The 27,027-nt window shown below is 32.1% G+C and overlaps 3 protein-coding genes across 3 annotated transcripts; all 3 read left to right on the top strand.

Annotated features, from left to right (window-relative positions):
- Positions 1-6,742: 6,742 nt before the first annotated feature.
- Positions 6,743-16,408, top strand: LOC141446093 (dnaJ homolog subfamily C member 10-like). Its single transcript, XM_074112510.1, has 14 exons — positions 6,743-6,939; positions 7,011-7,164; positions 7,235-7,445; positions 7,627-7,847; positions 8,096-8,290; positions 8,758-8,982; positions 9,567-9,693; positions 9,803-10,015; positions 10,100-10,232; positions 10,314-10,450; positions 12,079-12,215; positions 13,142-13,281; positions 14,957-15,155; positions 15,241-16,408. Coding segments are annotated over exons 1-14 (2,307 nt in total). The 5' UTR covers positions 6,743-6,937; the 3' UTR covers positions 15,454-16,408.
- Positions 16,409-17,532: 1,124 nt separating this feature from the next.
- On the top strand, positions 17,533-22,167 carry EMC8-9 (ER membrane protein complex subunit 8/9). Its single transcript, XM_074112514.1, has 5 exons — positions 17,533-17,799; positions 18,011-18,087; positions 18,231-18,300; positions 19,961-20,055; positions 21,634-22,167. Exons 1-5 carry the CDS (start codon positions 17,590-17,592, stop codon positions 21,806-21,808), a joined length of 627 nt encoding a protein of 208 aa, XP_073968615.1. The 5' UTR covers positions 17,533-17,589; the 3' UTR covers positions 21,809-22,167.
- Positions 22,168-22,298: 131 nt separating this feature from the next.
- mus301 (mutagen-sensitive 301) lies at positions 22,299-26,416 on the top strand. The gene is made up of 2 exons (XM_074112511.1): positions 22,299-22,789; positions 23,686-26,416. The coding sequence occupies exon 2, from the start codon at positions 24,100-24,102 to the stop codon at positions 26,392-26,394; it is 2,295 nt and encodes a 764-aa protein (XP_073968612.1). The 5' UTR covers positions 22,299-22,789; positions 23,686-24,099; the 3' UTR covers positions 26,395-26,416.
- The last annotated feature ends 611 nt before the right edge of the window (positions 26,417-27,027 follow it).

Below are 27,027 nucleotides of genomic sequence, written 5' to 3'. Positions count from 1 at the left end.
GTGTACCTTCATGTCTGGTGTATTTCTTTGTAATAAGAACCCAAAGAAATGACATTTACACTTATCGAAATAATATTGAAGAATTTCCCTCGCATTATAACCATGCTGATCCGTTCATGTACTGAACGATAGGTTGCTTGAGTGACTTCTTGATCAAGAAATCAGTGGTAACTGAGGATGTTATCTCAGAGCCCGCTTTTTATAACAAGCGAATTTCTCTTAAAGAACAATAACTCAATCCCATATTTTTCCTTCAATAGTTCCTCTGCTTGCATCTGGTTCAATAGTGTTTCTTTTGCAATCCGTGTGAATTGTCGAAATGCTTCAGTATTTTATCCTAAAAACTTAAATCCTTCCGATTCTTCCTACATTTCAATTGAGGAAAAATTTCAGAGTTTACAATTTAAATTTCGGAGTTACGAGTGATTAGGCGTTAGGTTATTTATTACTGATTATATATTTGAATTAGGCTGAGCAATCTGTCGTCTGACGATTTGGGAATTTTTGATAAATGCCATTGTTTCAATCTTAATCTAAGTCTAGACTTAATCTAAGGGTTGTTGATTTTGAATGAAACTGGTAAAGTGTAATCGCTTGGAAAAGCTTCTGTTATTTTCATGTTCCTGTAGTGTTATTAAATTCTGTTTTTAAAATTTTGCGAAGTCTGCCCATATGTGTTCGATGTAGAGTAGTTGTAGCAGTTAATTATTTTTTTTTGAACTTATTTTTACTTAACATTTTTCTTGTTTAGCTGAGTTCAGTCACAGTAGTAGTTGAGTTTACTAGTGCATCCTTGTTTTTATGAAGTTAAAGTAAAGAGAAATCAAACTAAAGTACGCTGACTGCGTCACTACTATTTGTTACTATCAGAAGGCCGCTGTACAACTAATACAAACTAGCGTACATTGTACACTTCTCTGCAGACTGCAGACAGACACTCCACTCCTTCCAAGCTTGTCTGGCTACACAAACTGGGGGGCTGGACTATAACTGGTGGGGTTGTCTTCACTGAATGAGAGGCTGTTAAGCGAATTGACCCACAAGAAGGTGTAACCTATACTATGTATAAATTAAATGATTCATGGAATCTTGAATTTTTTTGTTTTGTTCCATTCTTTAAATAGAAGCAATCTGTGTATTGCACAATAATGACTTTTATTGGGAAAACTATAATACTGTCTTTGTCAAAAGGAAAAAATATATTTCTGCCTGCTATTTATTTGCTGAAATTAAGTGACAACTTTTGGATTAATAATGTATAATAAAAATATTATGGTCAGTAATTGACTCTATAACCCTTGAAGAACTTTAGGCTCACCAACAGTCACTAACTCCTGGCGTTTTTACGCTTTTCCTTACCATCATCACACCACTCCTGCCCTGCAGAGATCTCCTTTTAGGGTACGTTTACAACGGAGCTGTGAGCAGAGATGATGGCAGTGAAGCATCAGCGCTTAAAGAAAAACATAATACATTCGAATGTGAGCGTGCACAACGAAGAAGCTGCGACCAGTGACTCATACGCGCTGGTAAAAACGAGCATAGATGATAGAATTAAATTTTTCATTTTTCTGCTAGCTGAACTCCAGTATCGGAGCTTCAAAATGGAGGTAGAAAAATTAATTAGTGTTGTCTTTACTCATTATTTTTTACTTTTAAACAATATTTTGTTTTTTAAATCGTGCTTACATTTATTTTCATGTGTATTTATTTGTTTTTCTTCTCAATAAAACCATTACTTACCTTAGAGAGTAATCAGTAGTTTTTCTTCTATGGTTATAGGATTTCCATGACAATTTTTCCAACGTTTTCTTAATTTTGACCTTATTTTTTTCTAAAATATAGTCGAATGTGGGTGGACCCATCCTCACATATTCAAAAAAACGATCCGGATAAATTTCTAAGTTCCTTATATAAATGGTGAAATTCACCCAAAGTACTTCGTTTTTTATTTATGCGATGTACATGATATTTTCTAAAGCGTTTTTTTTCTTTAAAATATACCATTTCGTTGCTGCTGAACATAAAAACTCTTCTTCACTACTCGGACATGTTGCATGTATCACAGCTCCGTTGTGCACACTAATCAGCGATTATATTTTACTCTATCAGTTATCATCTCTGCTATCATCTATACTCACAGTTCCGTTGTGAACGTACCCTTGCAACTCTAGATCTAACTTTTACCTTCCAACTTCCAGACTCGCTTATAACATATTCTTGAATTTCTTTCTTCTATCCTTCTTGTTAATGTAATTCATCCATCTCATCCTGGTTGTTTTTTTATTGTGGTTACAATAAAGCATTCTCGAGAGATGCCTATTAGTTATTATTTCTTTAGCCTTTCGTGACAACTTATTAAACCGTAATCTCTCCAGTTCCAGTATTTTGGAAATAGCAGGTCTGGAATCACTAAACCATTTGCTTATCATGTATTATTCCTCCAGTAATACTTTTTTTACGGCCTTTACTGCTATTACTCAATAAATTGGGACAGAGAAAGATCATAACCCCCACCTGAAAGTCATTCAACTGTCAAATCTGAATTTTGACCTTTAATTTCGTCCCACACAGCATCATTCAGGTCTACTTATCTAGTTTCTTTGGGATTTCTGAAATGTTGCATTCATCCAGAAGCTCTTTTAAACACAAGCTGACTTACTACTCCTGCTTCTGTTCAATAAAGAAGTGACGCTTGTATGTTTTTTTGGAAAAATGTACGAGTTAAATGCATTAGTATATATACTGCAAGAGCGAAAGAAGTGTATCCTATGGTATATCCCTAAAGTAGGCAATTTTTTTTACAAATAATCACATAAATGGGGCTAACACCTCTCCCATTCAAGGTATAACATCGAGACCGCCAAAAGGCAAATCTACATAAAATTCCAAATCGAATGACACCTCATTCATGTAAATCGGTTCGCGGGTTTTGGCTCTACGTTGTTTACAATAAAGGTAACAAGAACAAGACCATTTTTTGAAAATGCCATGTTTGCCCATTTTCAGCAACTTTTTTTCTCGTAATCTATTAGATCTGTGTTGTTGCAAAAAAAAAAAAAAAAAAAAAAATACAGTTATAAAGGGAGGATTTGCCCTATATTATAAAGAAAATTTGAGAATTTTATCTTTTATAGAAAAAGAGAAAAAAAAAATTGTCAAATTTGGGTGTTTTTCAACGTTACGCTTTTTCGTGCACTTTTTGACGATCAACGTCTTGCTGGACAGTTTTAATTTATAAACATTTCTTTTTACTCACATTATGACCATCTCTTATTTTGACAACGAAACCTGCTTTCTATTTGCCGTTTAATTTGTTTTTTTGTCATTTACTATTTAATTATAATTATTTTTTTATTTAAGTCATGTTAAAATTAAAATTAAAATAATTTCACTAACAAGTACTTCTTTTAATTACATTAATAACGTAGTAATAATCCATTAAACAATAAATATGATTTACTATAAAACAAAAGAACAAATTAGTGTAAATTACTTTGACGCCTTGCATTCTAGATGGCAGACAATAATGTATACATAATTAATAATCATCTATAATGGAAATAACTGCTGTCTTGGGATCCCCATAAACAAGAACTTACATAATGAATTATTCACCTGACCCTTATTTATTTAAGGAATAAATAAATAACACTGAATTTAAGGAACACCTACATACATACGAGAGATTTGTCACCAAATTTTTATCTAGCAAACACTTTTCACTCATTGAAATACATAAGTAAAGTAATAATGAACTAATAAACACTTAACCTTACAAATTTATTCTTTAATTTAATTAAATAGATAACAAAAAATCTATTTAAGTTTAGTTTTCTGAATATTTCTTTGAATCTACTTAGAAAATGAGCAAAAACGGAATGAGTTAAATTTTTAATTATTATTACTTGTTTCTGTAAATAACAGAACACAATAAAAAGAATTATTATGGTGCTAATAAAACTGTCTAATAAAAATCAAAACAGAATCTGCTAATAATAAAAATAATTCAAGATCATTTATTGATTGATGATAGGTATTTCATCTGTATGCAAGAAGTGGGATGAAAAAATCAAAATGAATTGAGATAACAATGAAAGCCAAGTACTAATAAATGCTCTAATAAACATTAGGTAATAACAATTGTAAAATTAACTAATAAATATTAAATAAATAATTTAACAAATGTTCTTTACACTAATGAACTAAAGAAAATAATTAATATTCCTCTTACTGCAATGAAATTAAAGAAAAATAAAAAGTACAATAAAAAAACAAAAAACAAAAATGGATCCAGCCAATAAAATAAAAAGAATTTAATAGTAAAATTGTTAATCTAAAATTGCTGTAGAGTAGTTTATATGTTTTCAATTTTATATAAACTTGTGGTAGCCGAAAGCTAATAAAGACTTCAATCTTAGTTGTGTCCCTAGTATTATGAGAAATATTCTTTTACCTGAAAACAGTTGACAGCAGTGACAAAAGAGACAAGTTATCAGGCTGCTGAACTTTGCAAAGGGGAACAAGAATCATGAATAAAGAGATTGTGTGGCTTATATCTGCCTAAGATAATTCTAGACTGCCTACACTCTGTGGTTAGCCTGAGATGGCCCTGGATTTGTAATATGTGAGTGGCACTTTAATGACCATCCCTCACACAAGTCCCAGTAAAATATATCTTTTAAAACCAAGAAGTTGGAGGAGTTTAAAAGAAAATAAAAGTATCTGTACTGACCAAGCGGTTTCACATATAGTAGACGTTTTTAAGTTCAGAAGCACAGTTAAAAGGGATATACTCATTTATGAAATAACATGTAAGAATTCTATATTATCGTCTCCAATTATTGTTTATAGTATTCAATTTGATAAATGCAGTAAGGAAGGCTAATGTGGCTTTTTGAAAATCATTCTTTCTAATTTTTACAAACAATCCCTACACTCTACACTTCAGCTAAAGTTTAGCATCACAAATTTTTTGCGAGTATGTCTTGTAGGTAAATTCTTTTAAAGATATAGGCTTCATCAGGCCTAGAGAAGACTTTGGTCTTTTAAAAATAATTTTATAAACAAAATAATTTTTATTTATTTATTTATAAGAACAGAGTTTGGTGCATCTAAGAAAATGAACAGATCTGATGTGGCATTATCCTTTGCAATATTATTCAAAGCCTAATTTTGTTTGATTAAACCTTAATATTTTGGAATTAATAAAAGAAATATTAACATACTGGAACACTAATCAATTCATTGTGTGCAAGTTTTACTAAAGCGAATAGACAGTATGCATTTGACGTCATTATGATGTTGATAATATCGAAATAGGTAAATAAATTCAGACTTTTATAATGTTGAGATTTTAGATGCTGATAGATCTGTAATGTGGCTTCATCCATTATTCTAGCCGATGCAGTTAAAGTACCGTAATATGTGCGTTCTTTTTTAATTTACAATCTCTCTCAAAAAATAAAATATTAATATAAGGCTTCATAAAAATAAAGTTACACTTATAAATTTGGCTTAACTTTACTAAATTGGATAAAAGAAAAACTTCTGTATTCCCCCTCCAAAAAAAAAAAAATTTAGTCATCTAGTTTTAACTTTAAGAATGAATAGACAACACAAATTTTTAAAAATTTATAAACAATCTTGTTTACAAACTTGTGTCATATATTCGAGAGATTTACCTCTATAACACACTAATACTTTCTTAGATTCAAGGTGGAGTGATTTATTAAATAAATTGACACCTAAAAGATGATTGATTGTAAAACCTCTTAAAATTTAATGATTTTCGTTGAATTAGCTCTGTAAACTGTGAGTGTGTGTGAATTATTATATAAGATGAATTACGTGAGATAATCGCAAGGAGGATGCGCAACATTTGTCAGAAATATCTTTTCTGAGTACAAACAAGCCACAAAATTATAAATATTAGAGGCTTTTAGCAATACAATATGCAAGGAACGTTGAGATATAAGGGAAATATAAGATGTACTCTGAGAAATTCGCATGTACTATAAAAAATACAAATATAATAATATACTTACACCTAGATTGCATTGCTTTGTTAAGAACTTCACAAAATATATACATACTTTAGTGATATATTAAATTATTCATATTTTTTCCCTAAGCCATTAAAACGTATGGTTCAATAATATCCAGCCATTCTAGAATGGCAGTCGTGAGGATGAATATATTGTACTATAGGCACCTATAGAAGTTCTGCCGTCATATCCTACCAATTGGACAGCGAGCATTTGGGCGAATCACCTCTTTTATGGAGATGATGCTGGAGGAAGTCATGACCAGTGTTGAGCATGAAGTACACCGTTGCTACTGCTCTTGTCTGATTTAGTGGGCGTAATTTCTTCTTATCTTGAAGGACAGCTTCTCTCGAATTAAATTGTGAAGAAAAGTAAGCGGAGCGAAAAATTTATTAAAAAACAAGAAGAGGGCGTCGATACAGAAAGTTTGGGGAGCCACTGCTATATAGGGTGCACCAATCCTTCGAGAAGTGACTAGCTTATTTTTTCTGGCATCACAAGTTCAAAGATGTATCTGCAATTATTACACAGTTTATAAGCCGCTTCTCTTATTAGCCATAGAATTAAGTTAACATATACTAATTTTTATTTCAGAAAGATCGGCATATCTGGGCATTGCTTATGAAATAATGACATCTAACTTTAAAAAAAAATCTGGAACTCGTATAGATCCAGGAACTGTTGCTTGCACTAAGCGACGTGTCCTAGGGAATTGTGTAGGTGTATGGAAGGTTATAATGGCTATCCTCTAACTGCAATCAGTATTTTAATTTTAGTAATTCAGCCTCAGTCGTGATATTATCTTGTTTAATGTATCGCTTAAATTTTATTTTTAATTTTGCATTGAATGCTATAGTTTGGCAAAACAGTGCATTTCTTTAGTCAATATTATGTGAGTAACCTTCACCAGATGTAAAAGCAAGTTTGTTCCTACATTTAGTTTGAATAAGAACATATTTTTAGGTTCATTCTGAAGTTACTGGTTCTAGTAAATTTGTCTGCGATTTCTGCAAGTGACTATTATGAAATATTAGGGGTTCCAAGGTCTGCTAGTGTTAATGAAATAAGAAAAGCATTTAAGAAATTAGCATTAACATTACACCCTGACAAAAATCAAGTAAGTATTTGTTTATTCATTATTTATTAAGTAAGATTATATTATTTCAAACTATCTTAATTTTTTAAAGGATGATGCTGATACTCAAGAAAGGTTTATTAAAGTAAACAGAGCTTATGAAGTTTTAAAGGATGAAAATAAGAGGAAACAATATGATCTTCATGGTGATGATGAAGATACATCAAACCAATATCCTAGTTATAAGAGCTATGCTTACTATCAGTCATTTGGTTTATATGATGATGATCCCTTCGTTGTTACACTCTCCGTGCCAGATTTTGGTAAGCATCCTCATTCTAGACCTAAGTCTTGCAGTGAAAAATGTATTGTGATATTATATTACATTTTCTTTAAATATCACTAGACACTCTAGCAGAATGTAATTTAGTCGTAGGGTATACATTATCGTTCTGTACATTTTAATTTACCTTCATCTGACTATTTAACGGCCTATTTTTTCAGAGAGTACCATCGACTTAGCTTCAGAAGGTGGAAGACCGTGGTTTATAAAATTTTACTCACCATTGTGTTCTCATTGCCATGTTGCTGCACCGGCTTGGTCAAAACTAGCCTCAGAAATGACTGGTGCTGTGATGTTTGGCGCTGTCAATTGCGAAGAAGATTGGCAAGTGTGTAGATCTGCCCGAATAACGAGTTATCCTTCGTACGTTTTTTATCCTGAGGTATAAACGAATTGTTTTATATCTTTAAATTGAAGTATTAATTGTTTTGTTATCTCGGTGATGTGAAGTGAGATTTGATGTGACTTTAGTCACTCTTGAGCTTTCTCAATTCATTCCCATCCTTCAGATCCTTCTCTCGTTACAACACTCACTGAAGAGTGTGTGGTAAAGGCTCCTAGGAGAAGACCAGAAATGACTGGATATTAACCGTTTAATTTATCATTTTATTATTATTATTATTTTTACAGGAAGACTTACTGACAGGATCAAGATCAAAAGAAGAACTGAGAAACTATATACTCGAGCGGCTGAGGACTGACTTAATTCGAGTAAAATCTCAAAAATTTTGGGAAAGAGAGAAATTGAATCATGATAATTGGCTCCTTATTTTAGAAAATAGCCATTATGTACAACCAGAGTATTATATTATTGCAGGAATGCTTGTAAGTTGCGTATTTTTTAATATTATTTTTTTTTTTTCTAAACTGATACAAATTTTTTAGTATTCCGCATTCTAACAGAATTCACACCTTTATAAAATATCTAGTATTTGGTAGGGTGATATTGGCCTAGCACTTTCAGTCTTATACCCTTTTATTTGTCAAAACGAACACGGAATCATCCTCATTTTCAATTTTTTATTCATAGCAGTAAGCCTGTAAATTTCATTCAGCTGTTAATTGTAATTTTAATCAGAAAAATGCTATACTTTATCAGTCATAACGTGATTTTCTCAAATGTTAATTATGAACTTATATATTAATGAAAAACTCCCTCTGTAGATCGTTCGGTTTTATTAACTGCCTAGATTATAATCTTCTTTACTTTTTAACTATATGCATAATCTTTTTCTTACTTGAATATTATGCAAATTTGTGGCTGAACTAAGGCTTGCTTTCCTTATTTTCAGAGAGGATTATTAGGGGTAGCAGTTGTTCATTGTGGAATTATGCCTTGTTCTGAATTCAAACCTGTAAATACAAATGAAATTACCTCTGATATGGTATATTTAAGTAAACAAAATAAAGATGTATGGATTTCAGCTGCTATAGAGAATGGTAATCCAAGAGATGTAGTGACAAGAGTTCTTCATAATCTGCCAGACATTAATTATCTAACCCCAGACTCATTTGAGGTTAGTGTCTTAAAGTTGTGTAAGAATAAAACAAAAAAAAATCTTTTTTATCTGTGTTGAAATTGAAATATACTTTCTTTTACAGTATTAATAATGTTTTAACACAAAATTTACCGGATAATTGTATATATTTTATGCCTTTGACGTGTTTAATCTCATAGGATTTTTTAAAACGTTTTATTTTGATTCTCTTTTGCTCAAAATCAACTCGCTATATGGTCTGAATTATTGCATAGCCTTTCCTGTTTTTTAAAAATATTTTGAATTAAAAAACTGGGATATCATTTTTATTCATTATATTTAAATGAGTATTTACTCACCAAATAGAATATTAAAAAAATAATTCCGTACAAATAATTGTATCTTGTCCTGCTTTCTAAAGTTATCAATAATTTGGAAAAATTAAACTATCTGGTTTTTTTTAATTCCCTTAAATTAAAATATTTTCCAGTAAATGAATTAGTAAATTTTCTGTTTTGGCTACTCCTTATTGTCAGTTTAGAATATTGTTATCTCTGCTAGGCAATGGAAATCTATGGGCGTCCAGTAAATACTGTTGAGTGCTAATGTTTTTATATTTCCAGGCACTGACCAAACAGCTGGAGCTGGGATCTGACGTTCCTTTGTTAATATATTTTCAACTAGGAGCACAAACTGATTTACATCTAGAAGTAAAGAAATTGACAGCATTATTACCCAATTTTAACATTGGTAAGTATGTATATTAAATAAAACAAAGTAATAATCCTGTGATAATACCTTAAATACACTTCAGTAATGTAAATTTTGTAATTGATCATAATTTCATTTAATTTTAAAGGTCGTGTGCAGTGTGGAAGATGGCCAGATTTGTGCCGTTCTTTATCTATTAACAGATACCCGATGGTTGCTGTTTTCAAACGAGGAGGAGGCCATGAAATGTTCCATGGTAAGACGACGTTAGATGCTATTGCAAGATTCGCTAAAGAAAGCGCTGCAGCTACAAATTTTAAAGAAATCAATCCTGATGAGTTTGGTAGAGCAATCAATCAAGGTAGTTATTTTTAATTTTTTTTTTTTTGTGATAATTATAAAAGTTTTTCCCTCCAAAAACAAATAATTTCTTAATTTCTTACAGGACCAGTTTTAGTGGATTTTTATGCTCCCTGGTGCCCGCCTTGTTTAAGGCTTCTCCCGGAATTGCGCAAAGCTTCAGCCGAATTTGATCCATCTGTTATTTCTTTTGCATCCGTTGACTGCACAATTCATATGTAAAGCGGACATATTGTGGCTTAGAAGTTTCATCATACTTTTACTTTAAGTTTTTATGAAAGTAAATTTTTTATTTTCAGGGAATTATGCCGCCAGCATAGGGTAAACGTGTATCCAACCACAATGCTTTATAATATGACCAAAAAGCCGATGACTCTAGGAGGTCGGAAAGCTAACCATATAGTTGAATTTGTTGAGGATACTATTAGACCTAAAGGTATAGTTTTAAAATACTTTTTAAGTTTCTGTAAACACTTAGTTCTCATTTTTTCCCTTTCTTCTATCTATACTTAGTAACTTTGTAATGGCTAGAAAAGAATATAAGTAAACTATGTACAGTCGTATCTTCTATCTACTACAAAAGTCAAAAGACTTACTTTATCTTCTATTGGTGCTATATCCTTCACTCATGTATCCACTTCAAACGACTCCAAAGTGATATTCCATACACCATAATCTTGGTGAATATCTCTGCCTTCATCTTTTCGACATTGTTTCAGCTGCTTCATCATTTTTTCACGCATCAGTTTCACCAGTTAAGCGTGGAATTTAGTTTTAAAAATCCCCCACAGTTTGCGGAATTACAAATCAGTCAATGACGCGTGAATACACGTCGAACGCAGGGCACTGCAAGCACTTTTTCTGCAATCTCTCTCTGGGGCTTGAGGTTACAGAGGAGCATTCTATGCTCTTTCAAAATACTAGCACCGCTTCACGTATGCATTGCTCTAGTTAACTAGAGACACAAGAGCTTTTACAAGGAAGAAAATAGCTTTGAATTCTGTGCAAAATGAAATCATGCTCGTACTGAGGTTTGAATCGCTAACTAAAGTAAAAACGGCATTGCACAAGGGTTGAAAGCTTCTATTTGTGTGCGTAATTCCCAATCTAATGGGGAGACCAAACATGTACCAACCACTTATCATTTGGCTGGCTCCCACCGCAGTTCTATTGGGTAAGATAAAGAAAACATCCTACCAAATAATATTCTTATTGTATTTTATTAAAATTTCTAGTTTTTATAGTTAGTGACAATTTTATCTTTTTCACAACGAGTATACACGACGAACGCACCGTAATAAGAGATTTGGTTTGACGTGTATACACGTAAAACACGCTTAACTGGTTAAGAAGTCTTGTTCATTTAAACAATCGCCTCAATTTTGGCTTTTTATTGAATTTATAGGACCATATATTTTATCGCAGCACTTTCCTTTCCCATATTCCCATCATTCTTTCTTTTTCTTTTGTTATGACCCAAGTTTTGCCGGCTTATATAACCACTGGTCTTATTATTTTCTTGTAAACAGTGAGCTTCGCTTTCTTAAATAATGCCCTGAAGCATAGAACGATCAGGGAACAGCATCTGTTGCTGTGGCTCCAAGTGGAACGGATCCATCAATCTTTAAAAGATTAATTTATTTCTGGATGAAATTTTGAAATTAAAAGAGAAACGGAAACAGAAGATAAACGACAGTCTAATCTATGTCTATAACTGTGATGGCGAACCTATGACCAGGTTCAGAGTACCTAATATTACTTTCAGTCCAAAATATCCTGGTACTTATAGGCTACAAGGATATGGCTGATAATGAGTTCACAATGTTTTTTTTTTTTTTAAGATAAACGCTTTCTTTTTATTTTCAATTGATGCCTAATTTCAGCTTGAAAAGTTATATGAAATTGGCTTTAAATCGATGTAATCTAGTTATTGGATGGATTCCCCTGTAATGTAGTAAACAAGACTACTTCATCAACATTTAGGGAAAATTTACAGTTTTGAGGTTTACCTTCTATCTATGGAATTTTATTTAAAGTACTTCTTCTTCTTTTTTTTTCTTACAGTGACTGATTTAACTTTGGACTCATTTTATGAAATGGTTGGGAAAAAACAAACTGATACTCTATGGTTAGTTGGTTTCTTCACACATTGGTGCGGACCCTGCCAGCAAATGGATCCACAATATAGAAAATTAGCAAAGGTATTGTCTTAAATGTTTTACTATTTTACTATTTTTAATTTATAAAAAGTTTGAAAATTTTAAATTTTTTTGAACACAACAGCCCCAGAATATTCTTATTTATGCAGCTTTTTCCTATCTTCGGGATTGTCATCAGGTCACAAACCTTTCTTCCCTGATCTTTCTATTGTAACATCGGAACTCCATTACATGGAAAAGTACTATTTTATTGAATGGAATATTTCACTTCTTTGAGGTTTTTTCCAAAAAATCGATCCAATGATTTTTACGCCTTTTAATTCCCGTCTGTAATCCTGAGAGGTAATGGTACTATCTTGAAATGTTCTGTTAAGAAGGATTAAATGAATTGTTAATTGTTAAAATGCGAATTAATTACTGGAAGAACCACTTTATTCAATGGATGGTTCGCTTTTTCGAAGACTAGGTCCTTGGCTTTTCTGTAAACTTCCGTTTGTTTGGGGTAGGCCTCTCTGTAAGGTGTAATGTAGGGGTCTATAAAGTTGGTAAGAATATGGGTCCAATATTCGTGTTTGAAGAATGTTATTAAGTTAGAACCTTGAGAATAGAGAGAGATTAGGAAAGAGGAAAGGAAGAAGAGAGTAGAGGAAAAAGTCTTGTGAGGGTGCATACTAAGATATTTTTGCAATCTTTGGAACAGCTGATCCATTACTCCCAGTCGAACCATACCATTTCTTAGACTGTCTATTCTTTTAAGACAACTCTTCCAGTTATACATTTCTCATGCAATGCTTTCTTGGATATTGGACCAGATTTCAATGGAGAATTTAAAGAAGATAAAATAACATTTCATAATTTCTGCTGTTTTATCACTATCATTAAAAAGTTTGGGAGCTAAGTTTTCCTAGCCATAAGCAGTGTACAAAGCTTAACATTATTTATTTATTTTATTGTATGGCTATTTGCAGATGATGATGGACATACCTAAGGTAAAAATTGGAAGAGTTGATTGTGAAGAAGAAGTTGATCTGTGTAGCGAACAAGGTGTTAAATATTATCCACACTTGAGACTATATCCGTTTGGCAGTAAAGGATTAAACACTGTTATGTACGTGAAATTGCCTTTTTTTAAAATATGAATTTTACTTTTATTCTTTTGAAAAATATTGGATTTGTAGTCTTTTTCTTTTTTTTTTAAATTGTTTATTGAAATTCGCTACTACAACAGCTGTTGCAACAAGCAAATGCGATATAAGATAACAATAACTTGAATATGGATCGGAGAAGGCACCCAGTGGTGTCACTCCATTAACGTGAATATACTATACCACTCTTATGATGGAGAATAGATCGCGAGGCCATCTTCTCTTCAAGCACCTTGGAGAATTACCTGGTAACGTGGAAGAAGATTGGTGTTCTATGAGAAGGATGAACTGCGGTAGAGGAATGAAATTCATGAAATGAGTTTTAGCAACATCTTTGAGGTCATAATGGATGTTGAGGTTAGAAGTATAAAATGGAGCGTTAAGTAGTTTTCGTAGTATTTTTGATTGTAAACTCTGGATGCGTAGAGAATTTGAATGGTTTAGTCGATTCCCATACTTCGATTTTTTTTGTAGTCAAAATGAAAGGTCGTAGAAAAAAAAAGATTTCATTGTAGCCACATTGCTGAACTTGTTGAAGAGTTAAAAGAAATTAAAGCAATGTAAAAAGAAAAAAGGTTTTTCTGGGACAAATGATATTTTGTCATTTAATTTCTTGGTAATTTTATTCAGTTGATGTCTGTTTAGTTTTTTTCTTTGAATGTTAACATTACTTTTCTATTATTTGTGGAATTCACAGAAAATTCAAATGTACTTAGAGGTATCATTGCTTCCCTTATTTAATTTTTTAAAAACGTTTGAGAAATCATCCAATTTGCTATTTGCTTGTTCTTATTAAAAAGAGTGAAGCGAGGATTGATTTTTGTATTAAAATAGATTTTAAACGAAACCCTTACTCGAGTTAAAGGAATAATTTCTTTGACAAACAATTTCTGAAGATAACCCTGAAGTAACCTTTTTTATTTTACTTTTCCTTTAGCTTTTTGAAGTATGTCTTGATGCTTCTTCTCTTCCTAATTCCTCTTCTTAACTTATTTCTTTGCTCTTGGAAAATGTCTAGGGTTGTGCCTCTTCCAGTAAAAGTAGAATCGCATTTCAATGCCTTACAACCTTGTTATTATACAATTTATTCTGTACATGTTCCTTTTATGAGTAAGCTGCATTCTGAATCCCTTCTCTCTGTAACCTTTTATTGTTACTAAAGACATCCCCAGTGATTCGAAGCCCCCCTACATTTCGCACGATGTCATTTGAAATCTTTATTTTTAAAAATTTGAATGTATGAACATACATATATGTGTGTTTAAATATGCAATGTGGCCGTCAGATAATAATGCACTTCCAAGATAGCCCACAACATCGTGTGAGATAATATATGTTTACAATTGAACCAATGTTAGATGGGGGGAATTAGTGACTGTAGATTCACTAGGAGATTAATCAGCGAAGAGTGTACTAGATCTTTGAGGAAACTATGGAAATTCCGATACAAGTAGACTCTACAAGTATTTGAAATTTCGATAAGTATTCAATTAAATCACCTCTAATGATGGATGAAAATCCGAAACCGTTCAGGGATACCAATAAAAATGCAAAGTTACGACAGATAAACTCGAAAGATATTTATTATAATGCTTGAATCCTGTTTTTTTTTTTTTAAATTATGTACACAATCCTTAGGGTGCATTCAGGGATGCAGAGAGATGCTCAGTCATTGCGTAGATGGATGCACAACTTTATTCCATCACCAGTAAAAGAGCTAACGCCGGACTTATTTAAATCAGCTATAGCATCAGGAAATCCTTGGCTTATAGACTTTTACGCTCCATGGTGTGGACATTGTACAGTCTTTGAACCTGATTTTATAAGTATTGGGCAGGTTAGTTCTTGATTTACTGAATTTTATTTGTCCTTAATAATAAGCTTTTTTTTATTAAAAAAAAAAATAACTACAATTTTTGCAGAAATTAGAAGGTCGTATCACTACTGGCAAAGTGAACTGTGATAAATATTACCAATTATGCCAACAATTATCTATACCTGGATATCCCACTATAAGATATTTTGGTATTGGCATATCAAGATCGGGTGAAGAAATTTACTCACAAAATCCAGAAATAATATATGAAGAAGCTTTAAGATTGTTAAAACTATCTAGAAAACATGATGAGCTTTAATTGTTTTTTTTATTTTATTTTTGTTTATAAAGAAGGTGCCATGAAGAAGATCCTGTAGTCAGATTGTGATCTGAAAAAATATATTTTAAAGAAGCAGAATAAGTATTCGATATCGTTAAAAAAAAATACTTCAGCTCAACATCATCTCATGGAAAAATACTTTAGAAATAAAACTGAATTAACCAAGAATACTTTACTAAGGCAAGAGGATGCATAATTAACTAGAAGAATAAACGATAGTTTTGAGTTTTGACAAAAACGTTTGACATGAAATATTTTTTTAATCTATTTCAGTTAAAATATTTACCAGAACGTTTAAATTATTTTGTTCTTATTTTACTTCTTTGTTTTTGGTGAATTTATTTTCTCCTTCAAGAAGTACTATTTCTTTTTGTAATAAACTCTATATGAAATCTTTTACATCACTTTAGAAGTAAAATGTACTTATAGTAGTGAATTTGATTTTATAGCGTTCTTGATCATATCTAATGTCTGAATTCAAGTGTTGAAATCTGCATTAAGGAAATGTTAATAATAAGTCATTTTATTCCATGTTTTCAAAAAAAAATTAACAAAAATAATATAGCAAATTGTTAATGAGCACATCATTGTAGTACTTTAATTCAATTAATACTAAAACATTTAATGAAAGTTAATACCATAGAGTTGTTTATATAATACAGAAATCCGTTCTAGGCTATTTTTTATTTAATTAAATAATGTATTCACAATTATATAATTTTTTGTTTGTTATGTTGTAGTTTAAAAAAAAGAAAATGTTACTTACGCTTTAACCGACCATTCAGTGAAATTTGGTTAATATTTAGTATAGATCTCTTATTTTTAAAGAGGACCGCTGTTTAAGATTCTTTAAATGATAAAAACGATTAAAAGTTCCTTAAAAAGTAAAAAAAATGTTACTTTAAAAACAAAATATAATCAAATTATCTTTTAAGTTAGTAATTTTATTCATAACCTCACTAGCTTTTGCTAATAATTTTGGCGCACTATGTCAGAGGATCCCCAACAGGGGTGCCGCTTGTCGGGGAAAGGAGTTTCGTGATTTTTTTACGATCTCCCCGCCTTTTCTGATGCTTCGTTCAAGAGAGGAAACAAGATTTGAATTAGTATCCATCCATCCAGTTTCTTTTTTTGTTTTGAAGAAGCTTTCTCAGAATATCTTGGATTGGAAGGGAAAGGTTTGTTTCTTACAGCAAATGTTGCACCCCTCTACTAAAACTAAGTAGAAAGGTAAAGTTATCCTCAGAACATCTAGAAAAAGTTTTATGGAAGTAGTGTTTTGGTACATCCCTAACTGCCAGTCTATCGTCGCTCTTCTTAAATTATTTTTAGATTATTTTCTGTTTTGGGAGTGATTAGTTCACTAAAGGAATGATTAGTTCTTCCTATTTCTGTCTCTTTCTCTCTCTCCCAACTCCTAAGGTTAAGGAAGTGGTTGATGTGAAAGGTTTCATCATCTGAGGGCGCTATAGGATGAGTGTCAATAGATTCATCTTGGTCGCAGCTCAACAGAATTCCCGAATCTTAGTTCTAAAGGAATTCATGGCTAAATCTAAGAAAATGCCCAGCTAAATACTTGAAGGAAAGTTCCAAGCTATCAGAATTTTCACGTAATGAGATTAATTTTGCAGCAGAGGTTTTTCTTTATTAAAAAAAAAAAATATATATAAAGCTTACAGCAGTGTTTTATTTAAAAAATTGTCAAAGTTGGGTGTTTTTCAACGTTACACTTTTTCGTGCAGTTTTTGATGGTCAACCCTTATACAACTGTCCTACCGGACAGTTTTAATAAAATATATTGCTTTTGGGAAGTAGTTGAAAAAACATAGCTAAGTTCTTGTGGGACTTATTATGTGGAACATCCAGAGCGAAAAATAACCTAAAATAAATCAAACTTAAAAAAAAAACGTTTTGTCAGTAGTTTAAAGTAGAAATATTATAATTGAAAATTTTACAAACAGTATTTTGCAATTAAGTTGGTTACTTCTGTATTACATCATCGATTATTTTCTGTTTTGGGAGTGATTAGTTCACTAAAGGAATGATTAGTTCTTCCTATTTCTGTCTCTTTCTCTCTCTCCCAACTCCTAAGGTTAAGGAAGTGGTTGATGTGAAATGGCTGAAGTTTGTTTAACACCAAGAGCATACTGTAAGATTATCTTACATGCAGCAAAATATCCTCATTGTGCTGTTAATGGACTACTATTATGTGACAAAGCTAGTAAGAAAGATGCAAAAAATAAATCACTGGTTATAGTCGATGCAGTGCCATTATTTCATGTATGTTTACATTTGTCCCCAATGGCTGAGGTTGCTCTAACTCAGGTGAGTTTCTAAAACTTAAAATATAATATTAATAAATCATTAAAGTGTTTATAAAAGTAAATATGTATATGCTAACAAGGCTATCAAATTGGCAAGGACATAACTATGTGTCCTCATCATGGACACCATTGTTTCAACTTTCTATGTTTTTATTTTCTTTATTTTTTTATCTCTTAGGTTTTTTGTGACAAAATGTTATTTTAATATTTAGGTAGATAGCTTGGCTGGACACCAGGGAATGAGGTTAGCTGGGTACTACACTGCAAATGAAACTCTTGATGATATGAGGTACTTTCACAATTTGTAAAGATTTTGTTTAATCCTGCTTAGGAATAATTTTAGTCTAAATCATATACATGTTGTTTATAGCAGAGTATATGTATCTTGCTTTTAAAACAATAAAATTAATCTATAACCATCCTCGCTTTCAGCATTGAAAAGCCAGCCACTAAAATCGCTGACAAAATTGCTGAAACTTATTCTTCAGCCATGCTAGTGGTGGTAAGTAAATACTTTTATATAATCTTCCTTTTTATTTTTAATATATATGTATGTATGTATTCCCAAACTTCAAGTCAAAATATTGAACTGTGCTGTTGACCTTAATTCAAGGAACATGAATTTGATCACAGGGTGAATAATCAGTTTTAAAACGTTAATGTAAAGAAATATTTGAAGCATTTTGGTGCTAGAGTGATACAACTAATGTACAAATAGTTTTTGAGGCATGCATTCTTAGGCGATTTGATTTCTTCGAATAATAATCCGAATGTCCTCTAAATATCATTGGTAACTTTGCAAGGTAATTTCATCCTTTCTCCTTTTATTGACTTCATTTATTTTTGAACAGTTTCAACGAAGTTTTAGTTAGTAAATTGCAATGAATCAGATTTTTCTTTTGGGAAGTCTAGATCCACTAATAAAGCTTATAAAACATTCTGACAGTAGATTTGTGTAAGAAAAGCAGGACAGACAGAAACAAGTTCACTCGATTTAAGTGAATGTTTATTATGCTTATTCCGAAATATTTTTCTTTTCGTGGTAATAATCGTAGGTGCTTTTTAATTAGAGAATCATAAGAATGACGATTGGTTTGTTGTCCTCTCAGTAAAGCGTTGACTCAAACGAGTCATAAGTTATGAATGCAGCTATGAAATATTCTACTGTACATTCTGAGCATGGCAACCTATGTTCCAGTTCTTGGAAGAACGGAAATCGAGGTCAAAGGCCACGTTCTAGATTTATTTAATTCTTAAAAGATATTTAAAGGTGTGCTGAATGAATACCAAAGAGATACTTTGGGATTACTGTGCAAGGTAGGCCATTTCCTCCCTTGCTGCAAATAGTTAGTGAAAACAGTAAGTAAAAAAAGACGAATTCTCACAACTTTCTGATATTCTAAAAAAGGAAGAAAATGCAATAGCTTCCTGTCGTCGGTTACATCAAAGAAATGAAACAATTTTATGTAGCCAGCTAAAACGTGTTGGTTTGAAGATGCTTCTTATTCTACCTACTAAAAAAGCCTCAATTTTGCAAGTCAATTCATCTCGAATGGTTTATGGTTCCCAATTCTAGGGTTTAATAGGCTTTAAATAAGTGTTGTCCCCAAGAACTTTGGATTTTTAACATCCAAAGTATCTTTTTTCTTAACTTTATATGGCTTATTAATTTATTTTTCATTGGAGTCGAAAATTTCTCTTGAATTTCCCGTTATAATAAATTATGTTCATACCCAGATGGCCATGACCAAGTTTGGACGAGAAGAAGGAAAAGTTTTGCGTAATGCTACTTTTTTTTTAATCACAAGGTCTTGACAAATGTTTTTGCTGTTATTATTATATTTAAAACATTCACAATGTTAGAAAAGCTGTAATAATGGATAAGAAAGATTTAATCGATTGAAATTTTTGAACTGTAATCTAGTGTTTTGTTAGTTTAAGACATATCAAAGGCTGATGTTATTGATGCTGTAGTCGGAATCTTTGAGGATAGTTAAGCTGTTTGAAGCTCTTAAAAATAAAATAAAGGCAAAAAGTTGAAATCAAAAGTGACTGACTAAGCCAGTGCCTTCCTCAAAAAAAAATTTTTTATATTATTGTTATTTTCACTTATGGAAATTTAAATGATTCCTGATCATTTCAAAACCTTTTTCTCATTACAGGTAGATAATAGGCGATTAAGTTTGACAATGGAAGATGCTGCACTCAAGGTCATGCATTCTGTAGAAGGAAAGTGGAAGGTCATGGATCCTGAAGAGTTAGTTTAATCAATCTTTTTAATTGGTTAATTGTTTTACCCATTCTTTCTTTCTTTCTTTTTTTTTACATGGATTTGTAATGTAATGAGTTAGGATAATTGTAAAGTTAGATTTTTTTCGTTTTTTCTATCGACAAAAATATCGATTTCTTCACACAGTCTAGTGTAAATAAGAAAGCAGCTGTTACTGGAGTTGATCATATGTATAAACAAAATGTGCCTTTGAGTTGGCACCATTAGAGAAATTTCGTCAGCTGATATGACTAACCCAGACAAAATATTACAATTGATGAAAATATTTGAATCTTAGGGGAATTGTGCAAAGAGTTACTACTCAGATTGCTGATTTCAATCCCACTGAGCGAATAAGTAGGATCATCCATATTGACAGGGGCAGATTCAATCTTTTCACACTTACTGCTCACTTTTATTTATTTATCAGCTATAGCTTCTTTTTTTTTATTGCGTTTATTGTGCTACAATCAGCGCGTTAGCGCTATAAGTAACAATGATACAATAGAGTAATAAATGATAAGGAAACGAGTGGAGAAGTTACCACCCAGTGGTAACACTCCAAAACATTATATGGTTAGTCACTTCACTTGAGAGGAGATCACGAGGCCACTGTCTTTTAAGACGTCTTGTCCAGGTTGTCAGGAAGAGTTCTAGAAGAAAGATTTTGAGCTAAAGGATTTATATGAGATTGTTAGCTGAAGTGGAGTTTCTGTTTCGTGTTTTCAGCGACTTGAGTGACAAAAAGGAATGTTAAGGTCAGTGTGTGTAGTCCAGGTTGGGAGACATAAAATGGAGCGTTTACAAATGGAAGAGGTTGAATCCTTTGGAAATTGGAGCGTTTGGTTGAACCACACAGCTCTACTCCATACTCCCAGATGGGTTTCAAAATAGAAGTATAAATCAGTCTTTTGTTGTCCAGAGAGAGTTTTTTGTTCTATCGTCTAAGAGTCTTTTATGTAGTCGATAGCGTCCGTTCAGTTCTGTCCTTTTTAGTCTAGTGTGGGGGGTTCAAAGAAAGTCTTAGGGTCTAAGTAAAGCCCAAGGTAGCCGGGCAACGTTCACTACTGGGTAGAGGTGTTAGGTTATAGATGACTGGAGGAAGCGTAATGCGACGAAGTGTGATGTTTTGCAACTTAGTTTCATTGAAATTAATAGCCCACATCTCTTGAACCATTGTTCTAATGAGGAGAGATGAGATAGCAGATTTCTGTGAGCTATTACAGAATCATGATTAGTAGACAATAAGGCGGTGTCGTCTGCGTATGTGAGAAGTGTGGTGTTAGGAACAGTAGTAGATTAACTGGCTAAATTAGATTTCTGATAACTGTGATGATTAAAAAAATCTGAAGAAATATTAAGGAATTTAGTAGAAACTCGTTGAAAACTTATGTATAATACAAAAAAAAAAGTTTTACAATAATCTAGCTGAGTTAACTAAAAAAAATGCATAGATTTTTCTCTGGTACCTGTAACTGTTACTATTAGCTACAAATACGAATGGTTGTCTAATTTTAAATAATCCCAAAAACTGTTGTCAATGTTCTTGATATTTTTTTTTTTCAGGTATTCAGTGGAGAGAGAGTGTATGGATACCACAGCTGTTTTATTACACGGCCATGCAGATAGAGGACTGATTGATTTTGATAATCATCTTGACGACATATCTAATGATTGGACCAATCCTCACATTAATAAAGCAATAGATTCAATCCTTCAACAGATTAGAAATATGAAGTAGCCCATCAGTATCATCAGCATCAAAGCGAATCGGCCGTTTTCGCTATTCCTTTTTTCCAGGGCCAATTACCCTGCCACGTTAATAATGGCAATCGGAATGGCCTAACTTCTGTTTATAGTTATTTATTTATTCTCTTTTATTTTTTCCTTTTTTAGTAAAACAAAAAATGTAAAAGTTAAACAACAAAGAACCATTCCAACAAAAAATTGTTTGTTTGAAAATATATTACTTCTTTCATCCTTTCAAAGGGTTTCATTGTTAAATTTTTATTATTAGCGAATGCGTTGAATCTGATGTTAGAGTATTTAATACTTGAATTAAAAGAAAAAAGACGAAATAAAGTGCAATTATATACAATATATATTTAATTCTAACATTTTTCCCTGCAGAAAGCTCATGTTTCAGTGCATCTTACATTTATAAGGTATTAATACTTTTTAAAATATTTGAGAAAGTAAACTAACTAATGGCAAAAGCTCTGGGATTTTCTTAACTTTTATTTGAAGGACACTGAATATTTATTGAAATATTTATATGAAAAAGAGAAAAAAAAGTTGAAGTTCAGATATCATGATTTCATCCGTTGTATTATTGTACCATTGGCCAGGAATTTATAATTATCATAATGCTTACTTGATTTTTAGTGACTATGAACTAAAAAAAAAAAAATGCTTTATTCACAGCTGATTGTTTTGAACCTTGATTAGTAATCTCCAGCAACAAATCACTCAGCTACAATCAAATCCTTAAATCAAACTTAGGTGCTTCTTTGATCCAATACTTCCAAGTGGCAGTTACATCGTTTAGTTTGTTAAGATGCATTCTAACTATTGTTTGGAGGTGAAACGTTCTGTGATAACTGACTAATAATATTCATTGAATAACTTACTATTATAATATCTAATGATTTTTGGGGAATATTGAGGTGCGGTCAAACAATAAATTCAAGAACAAATTTTGTTTCATCATACCAACGTTTCGGTAAATATATTACATTCTTCAGGGTATTGTAAAATTTGTGGAGTTTAATGTTAAGCTACATCATCATAATTGTTGATCATTCAAGTGTACAACTTTCAAAGATTAATATTTATCATCAGTTCCTGACTTATGAAAAACAAAAAACATATTTAAAAAAACCAGGGTCGCTACACTAAGTACTGTCCTACATATAAAGATATGGGATTTCTTTCATTGTTCAGAAGGAATTCTAAATCCATCTTAGGACTATGTTTTATAACAAGGGACGCTTTGAAGCTTGCTGATTTGAGTTGGAAAAGGAAATCAAGTATTGGTGATCAAATACTTACGCTTGAAACGATCCACTTTATAAGTAAAGGCATTTTAAAGAATTTCTTTTTGTCGCAAGTGCAATGCGACCTTCAATACATATGATCCCTTACTGGAAGGATCCCTACAGTAGTACTTTAAGTCCTCGATATCCAAGAAATTCCGGATCTAGGTGGGTTTAATGTTAATCCACCTCGATCAAGTAGTAATACCACTGAATCTTCTTCAACATTCAGTTGAGAGGTGTACGTATTAAGAGTTTCCTTCATCTTCCAACAGTACTTGCAGGTACCATTGTGTTCCCAACCCCAGCTCCTTCAAATGTCCTTTAAAAGAAAAGCTAGCCAACGGAATTTATGTTTACTCAGGCCAAGACAGCCCTCAAATCTGTTCCAGTTGCCGAGATAGAACTTCGCCCACATCAGAAAGCTTGGTTCTGAAAGAAAACTAACGCCTACCCCGCAGTAGTAAATGAAATTCTAAATGTAAGAAGGGGGGGGGCTACAGTGGAAAATAACATATTATTATTTCACAATATAATTTGTTAAGTAATTCTTTAAATAAACTTCTTTTTTTTTTTTTAATAGCTGAAAGAAAGTACGATTGAAACTATCTTACATAAATCATGTAAGTTTACTATTGGCACACACTGTCTTTAATGGCTCCAAAATTGAATAAGATTTTTGTATGTATTGTGTTGACATATAACAGTAGTTGATATTGGTGTTTATCTTAGTGTTTATTAGAAGAAATTATGTTAGTTTTTCGGAAGAAGATTGTGAACATTATTTCTAAATTCAAAGGCCGAAATATTTACGCGAAGGTTAGTTTAATTTACATTATTTCTTGAAGACATTTGCAGTTTATAATACGCGAATGAAAACCAAATTCTAAAGTTTTGCTGCAATGGATTATATTTTCGCTATATTTTATAATGAGCATTTTCTGGAATAAACATTTTTTGGTATAATTAACTTTCTCTGTCTAATTCAACATCAGGAATGAACAATCCAGAATCAAATTTTTTTGGTCTCCCTACGTTTGTCAAAGAAATGTTTAAAAGACATAGAGGGATTGACGAATTATATGATTGGCAAATTGAATGCCTGAAGTTAGAATCAGTTATTAAAAAGCAAAATCTTATCTACAGCTTACCAACAAGTGGTGGTAAAACTTTGGTAGCTGAAATTTTAATGCTAAAAGAAATGTTGCTGTTTAAAAAGAACGTAATTTTCGTATTACCATTTGTGGCACTAGTACAAGAAAAAATAAATTTATTATCATCATTTGGCCTGGAACTTGGGTTTTTTATTGAAGAATATTCTGGAAGCAAAGGAGTTTATCCTCCTCCAAAAAGGAAGAAAAAACACAGTATTTATGTATGTACAATAGAAAAGGCTCTAGGATTAGTGAATAGTTTGATAGAAGAGAATAGGTTTAACGATGTAGGATTAATAGTAGTTGATGAGTTACATTTAATTGGTGAATCTAATAGAGGTGCACTATTAGAAAATTTATTAACTAAGTTATTGCATTTAAGTGTGCAGATAATAGGCATGAGTGCAACTATAGGAAATATGAAAGATTTAGCTAAGTTTCTCTGTGCTGAAATTTACTGTCAAGATTTCCGACCTATTCAACTAACGGAGTATATTAAAGTGGAAGATGAAGTTTACTTAGTGAAAGCTGAATTGGATCCACCATTGGAATTTTATAAAACAATTCAACCCGAAAATCCTACTGAACAGCGGAGAGACCCAGATAATATAGGATTGCTCGTCAAAGAGATTTTACCTAAGAGTTCGTGTTTAGTGTTTTGTCCCTCAAAATCCAATTGTGAAAATGTTGCTTTAATGATCTGTGATACTTTAAAAGAAAGAATTTTTATAAACTCTAAAAGGAAAGAAAAAGAGGATTTACTAACAGCATTATTGGCTGAAGGTAATGGTCATGTATGTCCTGTACTGCGCAAAACATTGCGATATGGTGTAGCTTATCACCACTCAGGATTAACTGCTGCTGAAAGAAAGTTGTTAGAGGAAGCTTATGTTCAAGGAACGGTTGGCTGCATTTGTTGCACTTCCACCCTGGCTGCAGGAGTCAATTTACCCGCACAACGGGTTATTCTTCGATCTCCTTATATAGGAACACAGTTTATTAATTTAAGCAGATATCGACAGATGATCGGCAGAGCTGGTCGAGCAGGATTAGGCGAAAAAGGTGACAGTTTTCTTTTGTGTAAACCTGTGGATACTGCTAGGGTCGGTAATTTACTTACTTCGCCAATGGATATTTGTAAGAGTCAGTTACATGGTGAGGAACTTAACAATTTTATATTGAGTTTAATTTCATTAGGGCTAGCAAATGATAAATCTTCAATAATGAAATTTATTAAAACTACATTACTAAACGTTCAGGCGAAGTACTTTGACATTGATGTTGAAAATGAAGTGGAAAATGTTTTACTTGAATTAGAAGCTTCCGGGGCATTACAAAAAAGTGACAGTATCAAGCTAACTTCCGTTGCTAAAGCAGCTGTGAAAGGAAATTTTTCTTACGCTCTTGCTAAACAGGTTTATCAGGATCTATCGCTGGCTCAAAAATACTTAGTATTAGAAGGAGACTTGCACCTGATTTTCTTAGTTACACCTTATAAAATGGCAGAACAGTATGTGCCTAAGTATGATGTGCTTTTCTCAGTATATACCAGCCTCGGACCGAAAGAGCTGAACGTGGCAAAAGCGATTGGCATAGATGAATTATGTATACACAAAATTCTTACAGGACGACATGTTAATTCTGTCCCACAAAACATTTTACAAAGATTTTTTTTAAGCTTGGTTTTATATGATTTATGGAGAGGTAATAATGTATGGGATGTATCTTCCAAATACCAGTTACCACGTGGAGATATTAATAACTTGTTAGCTGCTACATCCAGTTTTTCAGCAGCAATTATACGATTCTGTGAAGTTTTAGAAGAACTCTGGTGTTTTACCAAATTATTTTCTTTATTTCCAGAAAAACTTGACCATTGCGGTGCAGCAGAATTGATTGAACTTCTGGAATTACCAGCAGTGAAGTTAGGACGTGCAAGACAGCTTTATAATGCTGGATACAAAGATCTAGCTTCTATAGCAAAAAGTGAACCACACGAATTAGTCTTAACAATTCATCATTTACCATTAAAACAGGCAAAACAGATTGTATCTGTGGCAAAATTATTGGTGTTGACAAAAGTTGAAAGTCTTCAAGAAGAGGCTGAAATGCTTTTGCAAGAAGCAGTAAGAAATTAATATTACAATGGTAATGTTTAAGCAGACATCAAATAAAATATACGAGACAACATAGTTCGTTCATTCGGCTTAATTAAATATCAAATCACAAGTCCAGGAAACAGTTACCACTAATAATTTATTATTTATCACACAAGAAATTTATGAACATTTTTTGACCAGCCTACTTTTTATGAGTTAATGTTAACAATTTTATTTATTTATATAAAATCTAAAATGTAACTAATTTACAAATTAAAAATGTAAAAAATATTCCTTAAAAGATGTATTAATGAAATGTTAATATACATATGTATGTATATACTTTGTTGATTTAATTAAATTGGAGTATAATTTAAATGCCTAAGATAAGCGATTCTCTCGGTGGTACATTGGTTTCGAATCTAGCTGGCAGCCCATAAATTTGTATCAAAAGAACACTACCCAGAGAACAGCAGGGCCCACAGAAAAGGGCTAATCTAAGAGTGATCTGTACAGAAATTTGACGCAGCTTTAGGGACGAGTTCAAAACAATGTGGCATTCTCTAGTTCTTGAAATAATGCCTGTAACTGGCAATCCAGTAAAATTTTGTATCCAACAATAGCTCTAATTTGGAATTGGACGTTTAAGTCCTCCTGAAAAAAATTGTCTTT

This window comes from Rhodnius prolixus, unplaced genomic scaffold (assembly GCF_049639745.1).
Source record: "Rhodnius prolixus isolate KJV_2025 unplaced genomic scaffold, Rpr scaffold_1, whole genome shotgun sequence".
NCBI classification, from domain to species: domain Eukaryota; kingdom Metazoa; phylum Arthropoda; class Insecta; order Hemiptera; family Reduviidae; genus Rhodnius; species Rhodnius prolixus.
The sequence above is the reverse complement of the archived record's forward strand: the minus strand, read 5'-3'. Positions and strand labels throughout refer to the sequence as shown.

Coding starts and splice junctions, on each gene's coding strand:
- mus301 (XM_074112511.1), top strand. CDS start 24,100: ATGAACAATCCAGAATCAAATTTTTTTGGTCTCCCTACGTTTGTCAAA.
- LOC141446093 (XM_074112510.1), top strand. Junction 7,446..7,626: donor ACTCTCCGTGCCAGATTTTG/GTAAGCATCCTC, acceptor CTATTTTTTCAG/AGAGTACCATCGACTTAGCT. Junction 8,291..8,757: donor ATATTATTGCAGGAATGCTT/GTAAGTTGCGTA, acceptor CCTTATTTTCAG/AGAGGATTATTAGGGGTAGC.
- EMC8-9 (XM_074112514.1), top strand. CDS start 17,590: ATGGCTGAAGTTTGTTTAACACCAAGAGCATACTGTAAGATTATCTTA. Junction 17,800..18,010: donor CTGAGGTTGCTCTAACTCAG/GTGAGTTTCTAA, acceptor TTTAATATTTAG/GTAGATAGCTTGGCTGGACA. Junction 18,301..19,960: donor CTTCAGCCATGCTAGTGGTG/GTAAGTAAATAC, acceptor TTCTCATTACAG/GTAGATAATAGGCGATTAAG.